Source organism: Myxocyprinus asiaticus, chromosome 42 (genome assembly GCF_019703515.2).
Source record: "Myxocyprinus asiaticus isolate MX2 ecotype Aquarium Trade chromosome 42, UBuf_Myxa_2, whole genome shotgun sequence".
Classification (NCBI taxonomy): domain Eukaryota; kingdom Metazoa; phylum Chordata; class Actinopteri; order Cypriniformes; family Catostomidae; genus Myxocyprinus; species Myxocyprinus asiaticus.
In genome coordinates, this window is record NC_059385.1 from 18134166 (window position 1) to 18146894 (window position 12729).

The window sequence follows — 12729 nt, forward strand, 5'->3', positions numbered from 1 at the left end:
AGATCCGTGAAAGAATTGAAAGAGTTAAGAGAAGTGCAGAGAAAGCAGGTAAAACGGAATGTGGGCTATGCTTAACTTCTTACAGTGTGACTTTATTAGATTTGTTTAAAAATATTTTGTTTCATGTAAAAAAAAAATAAATAAAAAATAAATAAATAAAATAAAAAAAACACAATAATTACTGTTGTTAAGGTTATTATATTTGAAACATACATTTTGGTGTAAAAAGCATGACGATCTAATTGTGTTTGCACAGCACTGACATCTAATTTAATTTATACTAATGGACAAGAATGTGCTTCAGGTATGCTATTTGATTAAGTCACTTTCAGAAGCTAGTTTGTTTGAGGAGTTGAGGGTCAAATTAACTTTTGAGCTTTACAGATTGACCTCGGCTACATATAAGAACGTTCAAAGAGTTTATAAGTTTTAAGACGAATTCTTGGCTGCGATCGGAACTTTTCAGAAATCACACTTATCTTCACCTGCAGGAAGAGGAGCTATATTACATTTTTTTTTTTTTTATTAAATTAAATTCAATCGGATTTTCCTCAAAAGTGACTTTACTGAGTTATCGCACTAAAAACACTAAAAAAAAAAAATAAAATAAAATCCCACTTAATTTTGTCTTTCATATTAATGGTTGGTTAAATCATCATTTGCCTCTTTTAAGTTTTCCTCGGCTCAGTGGATGAGATAAAACTGCTGCCTGTGTGTGATATAAAATATATTACATAGTGTCACAATGTTAAGATCTGACATTTAATTTCCACTCAAGGGAGCATGTTTTGACAAGACCTACACTTATGTGTGTAATGAACAGCCTACTATAGAGTGTGTAATATTAGGATTTAGTGTGAATAACAAAAATGATTTGAAGTCATATGAAACGAAGGTTTACAGTCTTCACTGGCCAACTTTGTTCAAGAGACAGATTTTTCCTCTCTGAACTGATAATGTAGCCTAGGATGACGATGCAATATTATCCACCTAGTGGTTTGTACCAGTAGTAGCCTAAAACTGTGCGCGCAGCCCAGTCAATTTGATCTCGTTGAGAGGGTGCGCGGCCAATAGATCCCACGGTTGCTATCCATTCAGGACTAGGTGTACTTAAAACGCGCTTCCATCTGTGTAATGGGATCCACGTGAAATCGCGTCCTTGTCCAAGTCCCCAAATCACCATTAGTACATACTTATCGGGATCTTCCAATAAGCAGCGCTTTAAAACGAGCTAGGGGGCAATCAGTGCCACTGTGCGGACTCTCATCCTTTATTCATACGGACTGTGGAGTCGCGAACCAGTTTGTGCAGAGAATAATTCCAGTCGCGCGCTATTGGTTCCCCATCCTCATCTGTCAATGTGCGTAGGCGGGACTCTGCTTGCTCGCGCTCCCAGGAGACGATAGATGCGCGAGCTGCACTTTTCTACTGTGTTGGAGCACTTCGCACTTCTCGAGCTCAGTCCGAGCGTCAAGTGAACGCCGTGCGGAAAACGCAGTGGGACTTGAACCGAGGACAAGTTATCAAAGGAGCCTGTAGTATTGATTGCAGCAGCCTGCACCTGGATAAGCCCCATCATCAGCACGCGGAGAAGCGCACGAGAGAAGAAAGTGTGTTGACTGGAAGCACGCTGCTGTTCTTGAAGGAAGGCAATATGATGGTGAAGCAGCATATGCTGTTTACCCTGTACAGCATCTGTGGGATCGTCCTTAAAGGTAAGAGCGCTTCAAACTTTAAGCTGCCTGTACAGTGGTCTCGCAACTGCGCAAAGCGTGTGCGCGTTGCAAATTGCGGGCATTCGATCTGGACGCGATTGAAACTGTCTCATCATCATTACGCACCATAGGAAAGTCATTAATGTTCTAGAATGATGATGATTTGCATTTGCATAATATGTCGGAAAGGGCCTCGAGTGATTACGGGGACTTGTTCTTGCTCTGACAGTTGCCCGTTAGTCATCTCTGCACTGAAGGAATTGTATGGTGCACGTTTGCCCAAAACATAACCCACTGATACAGAATCTTATCACAGATAATCTTGCACAGACTGCTGAGCTAGAGCCCCGCTTTTATGGATTACCAGTCAAAATGTGTTATAGATGAACTCGCCACCATAAAGGGGATGCAATTTAATTGATACAGCCTAATACATTTGTCCTGATCGGAAACTTTGACTGATTAATGCATTGATTTAAATGCATTTTAAAACACAAATGAATATGCATACAAAATTACATTGAATCATTTTTCGTTTAGGGAAATACGACTTATTTTTCTTAGCACAGCAATTTATAGCATTAAATCTGGCCACACTTTTTTTTTTTCATATTGTTCATATTAATATATATTTACATAGGTAGCCTAATTACCGATTAATACTAATCAGAAGTGCATTTGACATGCATTTGCTGTGTAATTGTTCTGTAGAGCTGCTTGCACTTACATAGTAACAACACTCTAAAATAAAGTGTTACCTTAAATCCTATGCCACTACAGTATATTTTAATACAGTTTGAGATTTATGCAGTTTTCAGACAACCATGGCATTGTTATTTAGTTATACATAGCCTTATATTTTACCCCTATAATGTGGTCTCTTATTGTCCTTTTTGTTTGTTCTGGCGAAAACTGACCTATATTTCCTACGCGAAGTATACAACTAATAATTGTTTAAATGGTTTCAGCATCCCTCGTTTGGTTGAGCGTTTTTGGGACAATTTCACTGTGATTCCAATCTCTGGGATATATGGTATTTGCGGCAATCCGCATCTTGGGGTCGTAGTAGCAGTTTTTATCAGCGGTTTTTCCTATCAGAGAAAACCTTTGCGGAACAAGTAGGCTACACCTGTCAACATATAGTTGCCAATGTAATGCAGGCTATTATTCCCCTAAACGAGAGTCAAATGCTTAAATACGCAGTACAGTAAATCAGAAGTCCATAAGAGAAATGTCAGCATTTCTACGTTCATGTTTACCTGACGCTTTGGGATCGAATAGGTTTGGCTGGTGCACATCATTCACGCTCAACGTCGTAAACAGGATCAGCAGGGCAAGGTCGCGCGCCGTGTTCGCGCGGGGCGACCGTTTATTGTGACAGGAATACTTGATGAATACGTCAACTGAACGTGCATTTGCCGCACTGGGAATGTTTGCTTTAAGTGAGGATGTAGGGATTAGTTGAAGTCTCAGTAGGAAAGACCCGTTGTGTGACCACTCAAGTGTATGTATATACGAGTTGTGTGTCTTTTTGGTGTAAGGTTAAGCAGCGCATGAGGCAGACGTCTGTCCCGCCAACATCTCGTGAGCAGAAGCCACCGCCCGGTTTCCTCCTCGGACCATACGAGATAAATGTATCCATAAATTTGATAAGGATAACGCCAGGTACCAACTCATATCGTATTACAGTTGGTTTACATAACACAAACGTGTGTGTTCACCTCATAATTTGTTCATTATGATTCCTTATGCACTTCATGTACTCCAAACCGGTCTGGATATCAGTGAAACATGACCCTCCGACCAGATATGTTTACATCTCAAACAGACTGGCTTGCAGACCTGTCAGTTTATAAATGTGCAGGATGAATGCAAGAGAGACAGAGGAGAAGGCTTCCCTCTTCTGCCCCATCTTTTGACAAAACACCCCTGTGCTGCATGTTGATAATCAGTCTGAGAGGTGGGTCATTAATAATCAGAGATAATTAAGCACACTCCTCAAGGCTTCACTTCTAATGAGTCGGCAGCAAGCGTGAGACTGAAGCAATGTATTGATTTCCCCCATCCTTCTCTCTCAGTGTCTGTGTCTTTCAGCCCCCAGTCAACAGCCACACTGGCTGTGCCTCTGCCTCCTTCGGTTCTTTAACTCACCGCTCAGACACCATCAGAGCCAGGCTGCACCTGCTTGACGTTTGTGTGGCTAAACAGAATGGTTTCCACACAGTTTTTTGGATGAGGTCAGAAGGTTCCAGTAGCCCTGTCAGTTCCACAATCAGTTATCAGTAGATCTGATTATTGATATTTTATTGGTATGATGAATGATTTTCTCTAGAGTCTAAATTACATGTTACATAATCACAGACCAGTTTGACTGACTGAATTTGGTTCAAACATTAGGCAATATTCAAAGTTTTTAAAATGTCGATTTTTGGTAAACGGGTAGTGGGTGTGACATGTCAAGCAGCGACATGCTATTTAATATTTTCACCATTTTTGCACAGAAAAAAACCCAGAAAAAAAAAAAAACAGTTCATTAAATACACATTGACATTTTGTGACAACTTGTTGTCTCACTGTAGGGGGTAAGTTCTCACAATAAATATGCCATTTAAACCAGTGGTGAAGGTTTCATCTGAAAACTGGATGACACACATTCTCCTGTCAAAAACCCCACCCTTCACCTCCCTTCACAACCACCAAAACAAAATCTATGACTATGACAAAATCTATGGTTTTGCTGATGTGTCCAAAACTTGACTGAACTTTGCATCATAAGCCCTATTTGGACAGCAAATATTTTACATGGGGACGTAAGGTAATTCCAGCATTTACAGGGGGTAGTCAGTAATTTTATTGCCGTCCGAATCCGAAATGTCTGTGTTTTTCTCCCACCTCCCGCGAGAAAATTCCCGTTGAAATTATCTGCTGTTTAATGACAAACACCAAGGGCGTGTGCTAATTTAATTACCGTCCAAATCCTCATCTCTGCATTTATAATCCAAAAGCCATTTTGGAAATCCTTTTTGACCACTGCTAAGTGCCTTACATTGTGCTGCGCATGGTAACAGCTCTGCTGGTAATGGAGAGTTGTGAAAGTTGGAGGATTGTGTAACATAAATCTTTGAAATAATTCACAATAATACAATTACATCGCTGCTCCACCACAGTGAGTGGGAACTCTTTAAGTAGAAGGGAAAGAAAAACGAGAGCCAGATCACATGAACTTTTGAAATTGTCCATTATTATGGCAGCAATTTAATAAAATTGTAATATATCACATTTTAATTTAGAAAAGTTGACTAAATACATTTAAAATACATTGGGTCAAGTAGTCCCAGAAAAGTTGCTGGGTTAATGTCTATCTTTTTAATTTAATTTTAAAAGTTTAATTAGTTTAATTTTCACCTCTACTTTTTAAACACTGACAGATAATTCCAAATGATGTCTGTCATTTTGATAGACAAAACATAAGAAAACCATTTTTACCATAGCTCTTCAAATTTCATTTTCATCTTTTATCTTTACTGTCCTTGATATGTGCGGATTCTATATTTCCTTGCATGTGCTTAAGAGAGAGCACACAAGCGGCACATCTGAGGTGATGAGGGTGACGAAACGTGTTCCCCCATTGACAGATTTATTTGGCTGTGTTGATAAACAGTCTTGTCCCTACAGTCTCTTGATTTGTTTAATTGCTCTTCACAAGAATTTTGGCTTGCTCCGTATGTGAAAATGTACACTGTAAATGTCTGCAGCACATTGCAGCACGGTTCCCTCATGCTTTAAAATTTTTATTTCCACTTTAGCATAATTCTAAATATATTTTAATGAAAATACAGAGGACACAGTTTGTGGATTGATGAATTTTACATATAACAAGCACAACTGCAATCATGTGATCGATAAAAAGTCTCGCTCGTTCCTGAGTTTTATCACAGAGGAGCCATGAAGATGTAATTTTACAGACGTCACCCTGAGAAACAATTGCTGTCCAAATAGGGCTTTAGACTGCATTGTCAGTCTGCTGTGAGCAAAGATTTCCTGCAGCATTTTATTTTCTGGCCATTGATTACTATTAAATCAATGCCAGTCTTCCTCTGTGAGGTTACATGTCTGCAACATGTGGACACAACCCTGGCACATCCGACCAGAGGCAACGCTGCATGCTGCCAGCAGCTGGGGGAGCATGGCTGTTATGCAAAACATGTTGCAGACACTGCCACTCCTCCCAGTGTGTGGAGTAGTAGTCCCTGTGAAGCGCTGTTGTGTGGAGGTCTTTTTTGTGTTATAGCAAATCTTGGCTCCAGACTCATTGAGTGTGAGGACTATGTGGTCCTGGTTCATAGAGGATGTATGCCTTTATACTCATTTTTGTTTGTGGGTACATTCCCACTTCATAGGCTGCTTCTGTACACAGAATCTGTCTTCCTCTTTCTGTCTTTCTTGGCTCTATAGTGCTTCGGCAATCCTTCCCTCTGAAATCCTGGCCGAATCTTCTCATAAGCTTCTCATGCAAAGCATACCCAAATTCTATAGCCAACCTAACTGGCTTATGAAAACATAAAATAAAGATTTTAGGAATGGCGAAAGGTAGGGCTGCATGATTATGACAAAAATCATAACTGCCAATTGTTTTCCTTAGTATTGTAATTGTGATTATTATTTCACAATTATTGTCACTTAATAGAAGTTACATTACAGGTGTGATGACATTACTTTTTTATTATTATTTTAATATGTTGCAGGGATGTTCACTTATAATATTAGGCAAGTTTTTTTTTTTTTTTTTTTTTTTTCACAAAAAAGTCATATATTTGTAAAACATGATCCTTTTACACCATCATTCTGACCCTCTGTCAAAAACGCTAGTTTTGGTGCTGCTTCTCCTTTAAGACTTGACAGTAAACACCTACTGTTATGATTGGCTCTCTGCTCTTGACTGGCCTGCTCTCTCCTTTCCATCTGCTCACCGCTACTGGTCAAGTCTACAGAAGTGATATGGTAAAGTAGGCACTGATGTGTTGTAGATACAGTCAGATGCAAATGTCTACCACAGTGTGACAACAATATGGAGGTAGTAGAGAACGAGCCATTTTGACAGCTTGGTTTCGAAAAATGCTCTTTATGCAGTACGGAGGAAGTTTTGAGGTCTAAAGACTGAGGGAAATTTAATTCTTTATGTCATGACCCTTTAAATACATTAAATACTTACTTGTTGAACTTCATGCCATATTCTTTACATAGGTAACACATCCAGAACAAACTGAGAACTGTTAAGCCGTATTACTTTGTTGCTGACAAAGCATGATGAAAATAAACTGTTATTCAAATATTTGAAGGAATACTACACAGAAATTTACCTAATACTCCTGTTATAAATGAAGCTGTTTGCACAGCACAATAAATCAATTATTTACACCATGTCTATGCCTTGTAATTATAAGAAAGCATTCTAGTTTTGTCGCATTGCTCGTTTGCAATGTATTTACCATCTACATTGTAAGTGAGTGCAAAGTAAGGAATCTTAAGATAATTCCAAATTACTGACTATGCTTTTCACTTTTGTTCTAAAGCTTCTTTTTGAGCACAGGTGATGTCTCTTCAGCACTAATTTTCGTGTGCCACCATGAACAATTGGGGGAACACAAATCAAGTATCTGGTCATAAGTTTCTTGCACTTTAGGATCGGTTGTCATTACTGATAGGACTATTGTTACGATTCACTGTTGTCTGCCCTGTGTTTTGCCTCTGTCATCTGTTCCCCCGGACTACACTTCCCATAATCCCCTGCTCTGATCACTTCCAGCTGTTCCCCATTGTTTCTATTATTGTTCTGTATATATTGCCCTGATGTCTGTTTTACCTTTGTCAGTTGTTATGTGTTTTGACCTCCTGTTCATTGACCCGTTCCCATCATTGATGTTTTCTCTGTTCCTGTGTTTTCCACATCATTGATGTTTCTTTTGTTCCTGTGTTTACCCTGTTAATCTGTACTTTGTTTATTTGATTAAATACTGTTTCGCTGCGTTTAGATCCTGCTCTTGAGACCTCCCTCAGTGTTACAGAACAACTGACCTACCGAAATGGATCTAGCGGCTCCTTTTATTCAGCTGACCCGAGCGAACTTACCCATCCAGGAATATTCCCATCTATTTAGTATCCTTGCCAGACAGAGTTTTCTGATTCGACCGTAAAATCCATGTATCAAATCGGTCTCATTGCACACCAGTGGAGGGAGTTGCCGGCGACCGGAGATTACACATGGGAGGAATATGTTGAGTTGATATTAGAGACATTAGCTTCAGCAGATCCTCCTCAATCTATCCCGATCCCGGCTTCCGAGTCAGCCACGTCTGAATCCGCTCCACACCACGTCACAACCACGTCACAGTCAGCTCCGCACCATGTCACAGCCATGCCTGAATCTGCTCCACTCCATGTCCCAGTCAAGCTTGAGTCTGTTCCACGTCATGTCCCAGTCAAGTCCGAGTCTGCTCCATGCCATGTCTCAGTCACGTCTGAGTCTGCTCCATGCCATGTCACAGTCATGTCCGAGTCTGCTCCACACCATGTCACGTCTGAGTCAGCTCCACACCATGTCACAGTAACGTATGAGTCTGTTCCACGCCATGTCACTGCCCAGCCTTCCGCGACTCCCTACAAGAACACTTCTCGGCTCTTGTCTCAAAGTTGAATTATCCACCTCTGATGTCGGTGCGTAAGGTCATGAAGACCCTTCCTCACAGTTTGTCAGTACTCCTGCCTGCCACGGCCAACGAGCCAATGCCCACACCTGCCACGGCCATTGAGCCAATGCCCACACCTGCCATGGCCAATGAGCTGCCAGCCTTGTCCGTCCCAGAGCCTGCGTTTCCAGCCTCACCCGTCCCAGAGCCAGTGTTGCCAGCCTCGCCCGTCCCAGAGCCAGCATTGCCAGTCTCGCCCATCCCAGAGCCAGCGTTACCAGCCTCGCCCGTCCCAGAGCCAACGTTGCCATCCTTGCCCATCCCAAAGCCTGCATTGCCAGCCTCGCCCATCCCAGAGCTAGCATTGCCAGCCTCGTCCGTCCCTGAGCCTGCGCTGCCAACTTCGGCCTCCCGGAGGAGGAGAAAAGGCTTCTGTTCCCAAGTCTCAGCCCATGTTCACGACCACAGAAGTTGTCTCCGAGTCCCTGCCCATGTACACAACCACAGAGGTCATTTCAAAGTCTCTGCCCATGTTCACGACCACAGAGGTCATTTCCAAGTCTCTGCCTATGCCCACGACCACAGAGGTCATTCCCGAGTGTCAGTCCATGTCCATGACCATGGAAGTCGTTCCTGAGTCTCTGTCCATGCCCATGACCACAGAGGTCGTTTCCGAGTCTCTGTCCATGCCCACGACCACAGAGGTTGTTTCCGAGTCTCTTTCCATGCCCACGACCACAGAGGTCGTTTCCGAGTCTCTTTCCATGCCCACGACCACTGAGGTCATTTCCCAGTCATCCTGGACTCTTAGGGCCCTCGCTCCTCGAGCTTCCCATGGCTCCGCCCTCCATGGCTTCGCTCCTCGAGACTGCCATGGCTCCACCCCCGAGCCTGCTACGGCTCTGCCTTCCACCGCTTTGCTCCTCGAGCCTCCTACGGCTCCGCCTGCCACGGCTCCACCCCTCAAGCCTGCCGCGGCTACGCTTCCATGGCTCCGCTCCTCAAGCTTCCCACAGCTCCGCCTTCCATGGCTTCGTCCCTCGAGCCTTCTATGGCTCTGCCTGCCATGGCTCCTCCCCTCGAGCCTGCTACGGCTCCGCCTTCCACGGCTCTGCTCCTCAAGCCTGCATGGCTCTGCCTTTCATGGCTCCGCCCCTCGAGCCTGCCATGGCTCCGCCTTCCACGGCTTCGCCCCTTGTGTCTCCTACGACTCCGCCTTCCATGGCTCTAGTCTCTAGACTGTGGCCATCTCCCAGGTCTCCTGACCCTGTTTCAGCCCTGTGGCCGCCAACCAGGCCTCCTGATCCAGTCCCTATCCTGAGGTGACCTCCTGGATCTCCTGGCCATCTGCCTGATCTGCTCTGGTCTCCCGTGTCTCATGGCCATCTGCCTGATCTGCTCTGATCTCCCTGGTCTCATGGCCGTCTGCCTGATCTGCTCTGGTCTCCCTGGTCTCATGGCCATCCGCCTGATCTGCTCTGGTCTCCCTGGTCTCATGGCCGTCTGCCTGATCTGGTCTTCTGGGTCTCCTGGCCGTCTGCCTGTTCTGCTCTGGTCTTCTGGGTTATATTATGATTCACTGTTGTCTGCCCTGTGTTTTGCCTCTGTCATCTGTTCCCCCTGGACTACACTTCCCATAATCCCCTGCTCTGATCACTTCCAGCTGTTCCCCATTGTTTCTCACCTGTGTTTCATATACCTCGTTATACTTGTGTGTATATATTGCCCTGATGTCTGTTATATCTTTACTTTGTTTATTTGATTAAATACTGTTTCACTGCATTTAGATCCTGCTCTTGAGACCTCCCTCAGTGTTACAACTATAATGTAGGCACCTCTGATTCACCATTGCCATTTCATTGCTCAACAGACATGTCTGGGATTAGAATACTCAATTGCTGCAAAAAATGTTGTGAATAGAAACATTTGACGCAACAGGAGTAGACTTAAATGGCATGTTGTAGTCATCAGTTTTCACGATTAATTAATCACGGTAGTCATAATCGCAATCTCAACTGCTTTTCCGATTAATTGTGCAGCCCTTGTGCAAGGAAAAGACATTATTTATGACTCAAAATGCATTGAGCGGGAGGCATTCCTTACTGAGGAAGCCACTGTGCATTGAGAGAATCCTCTGGCCCCCTGCTTCTCAGCCAGCTTATCCCGGCAGAGTAACTCCAAGCTGGGCAATGCCCTTCCTGGACCCGGACCTTTTATGGAAGTAGTGTGGGAAAACACTCAGGAGAGGGATGGCATGCAGATGTGTGTGTGTGTGTTGAAAGTGGGGTTAATAGCCTTTCCCTCATTTCTCGGTCACTTGTCTTTGTCAGTCATGGAGCGTGAAAAGCATCTGTGCAGGTAAGCGGCAGCTCAGGCAAATGTGCTCAGACAGGTGAGAAATGGAGTCAAGCATAAGCTGCCATTTCTGCTGACTAGAGTAAGCATTTGTTTGGCATTAATTTAGCAGGGAAACAAGACTGCACTATAGTCTTTCGCTAGGCTACAATGCTGGGCTCTTCCTATGGCATATCCTGTCATGTGTGTGTGGTATCATTTTATTCCAAGTCCCTTTCTTTCTTTTCTTTAGTGTGGAAAGAGGCTGAGCGTGTCCCTCTTTCTCACTTGATGTGCATATGTGGGTGTTTGTTTGGTTGGCTGATTGAGCCAGGATGGAGAACAGGATTAGTGAATATCCTCCTCTTCTTTGTTTTTGTCCTCTTCTTGGGTTGCTGAAAGCCTTCTAAACTGAGCGCCTGAGATATTTGCCTCTTCTCTGTCTGTCTCACCTTCTCTATATCTCTTTGAGTCTCTCTCTCTCTCTTTCCCTTCTCTTTACTGTCTGCCTACAATTATCTAGGCCTTTGAGCATTTCCCCCAGACTTAGATGAGTGTGGAATGGAGCTGAGCTGCAGAGGCTCAGCTGTAATCGTGAGGGATTTCCCATGATCAAAGGTCCTCTTTTGTTCTTCCAGGTGTTTTAAAAAGTTAAAACAAAAAGTGGGTGGAACTGTCAACTGTTCCACAGTACAGCTAGTGCCTGGCATAACACTTTCTCTATCCCAAAGGCCCTGCAAAAAAGATGCCCTTTTGCAGTGATTTTGGATCAGCTTTCAAAACACGAACTCTTCCGGGAATCTTTGCAGGAAATGGCACAAGCGCTCTTGGATCAGATATCTTCTGAAAAAACCCTTCCTCTTCATGACGTTTTATTTATGTCATGTAGCAGTTGTTTTAAAGCTGTCAAATCTGTCTTGTACACATGTATATAAACCCACTTTTCTGACCTTTGTCTTAATGATTTCTCCAAGGTGATTTTCATTGCTAAATGACTGACAGGCTCTATAATAGCTTTTTTCTTTGGGTTCTTCTATCCGATTAGCCTTTGTGTTGGCTAATTTAAATGATTTGCTTAAGCTCACAGTATGTCTGGTAATCTTATTGAAGCTTATGCAAAGAGACACAGAGAAATAAATTCTTTGTGGAATTAGAACAAGATTAAGAGATGACTTTAGGTATAGAAAAAAAAAAAGAAAAAGAAGAAGAACAGGGCAAACAAGTCTGGAAAATATAATGCAGAATATTTTGCACTGGTAGAATTGATTTGAAGATTATTTTGTTTATGAAAAGATGCCATACCTGACTGCAAATGGAAAACAAATGCAACCAAAAGTGAAACCACAGAGCACCAAACCTGAAAGAGAACATGATTCGTGCTTGACTCATAACTCCTCCATGTTGCCATTGTGTTCTCTGCTGTTTTCATTTGGGTTTTATAAAAAATAAAATAAAAAAAAATAACTACCCTCTCTTGCAGATAATCTCAGATTTTGCCAGAGTGTATTGTAATCATTCACAAGAGACGACACCTGCTCTGGGCTTGCTCAATGATTGGATAATCAGTCACCTTTATTGACAACGGTGGATGAAAGAGTTAGTTCAGTAAAATTGAATATTTGCAAATGGTGAGCTGGAGGCATTGGGGAATAGGGGTCAGTAAATCAAATGCTTGAAAATAGCAGCCTGCAGGCTCTCCTATTAGAGAGATTATCTACAGACACTATTTGCTTCCACCCACTGTCGCCTGTCACTCCATCTTTCCTTCACCGATTGATGTGGCTGCATTAGTGTGTTTTTTTAACAATTACACTGTCTGGCTTTGATGTATGAGCATGCTTGGCAACAAATGGTGGCTTAGTGAAAGAGGACATTCATTTAAGAGCAGGATTGCAGAGATCAGTAATTGACACAATGTTTAAGCAAATCTAAATACTGTATCTCCTCAGACATTGGTTTGTTGGGGTATATAAATGTAATGCCTACACTAGGCA

At 42.8% G+C, this 12729-nt stretch overlaps 1 protein-coding gene across 2 annotated transcripts in view; it reads left to right on the top strand.

Annotated features, from left to right (window-relative positions):
* Positions 1–1384: 1384 nt before the first annotated feature.
* The window catches only part of LOC127433030 (cell adhesion molecule 2-like), a 633917-nt gene continuing 622572 nt past the window's right edge, over positions 1385–12729 (top strand). For both annotated transcript variants that reach the window (XM_051684644.1, XM_051684645.1), the window contains exon 1: positions 1385–1715. In XM_051684644.1, coding sequence (XP_051540604.1) covers positions 1655–1715 — 61 coding nt within the window. In that variant the 5' untranslated portion in view covers positions 1385–1654. The remainder of the gene's footprint in view (positions 1716–12729) is intronic.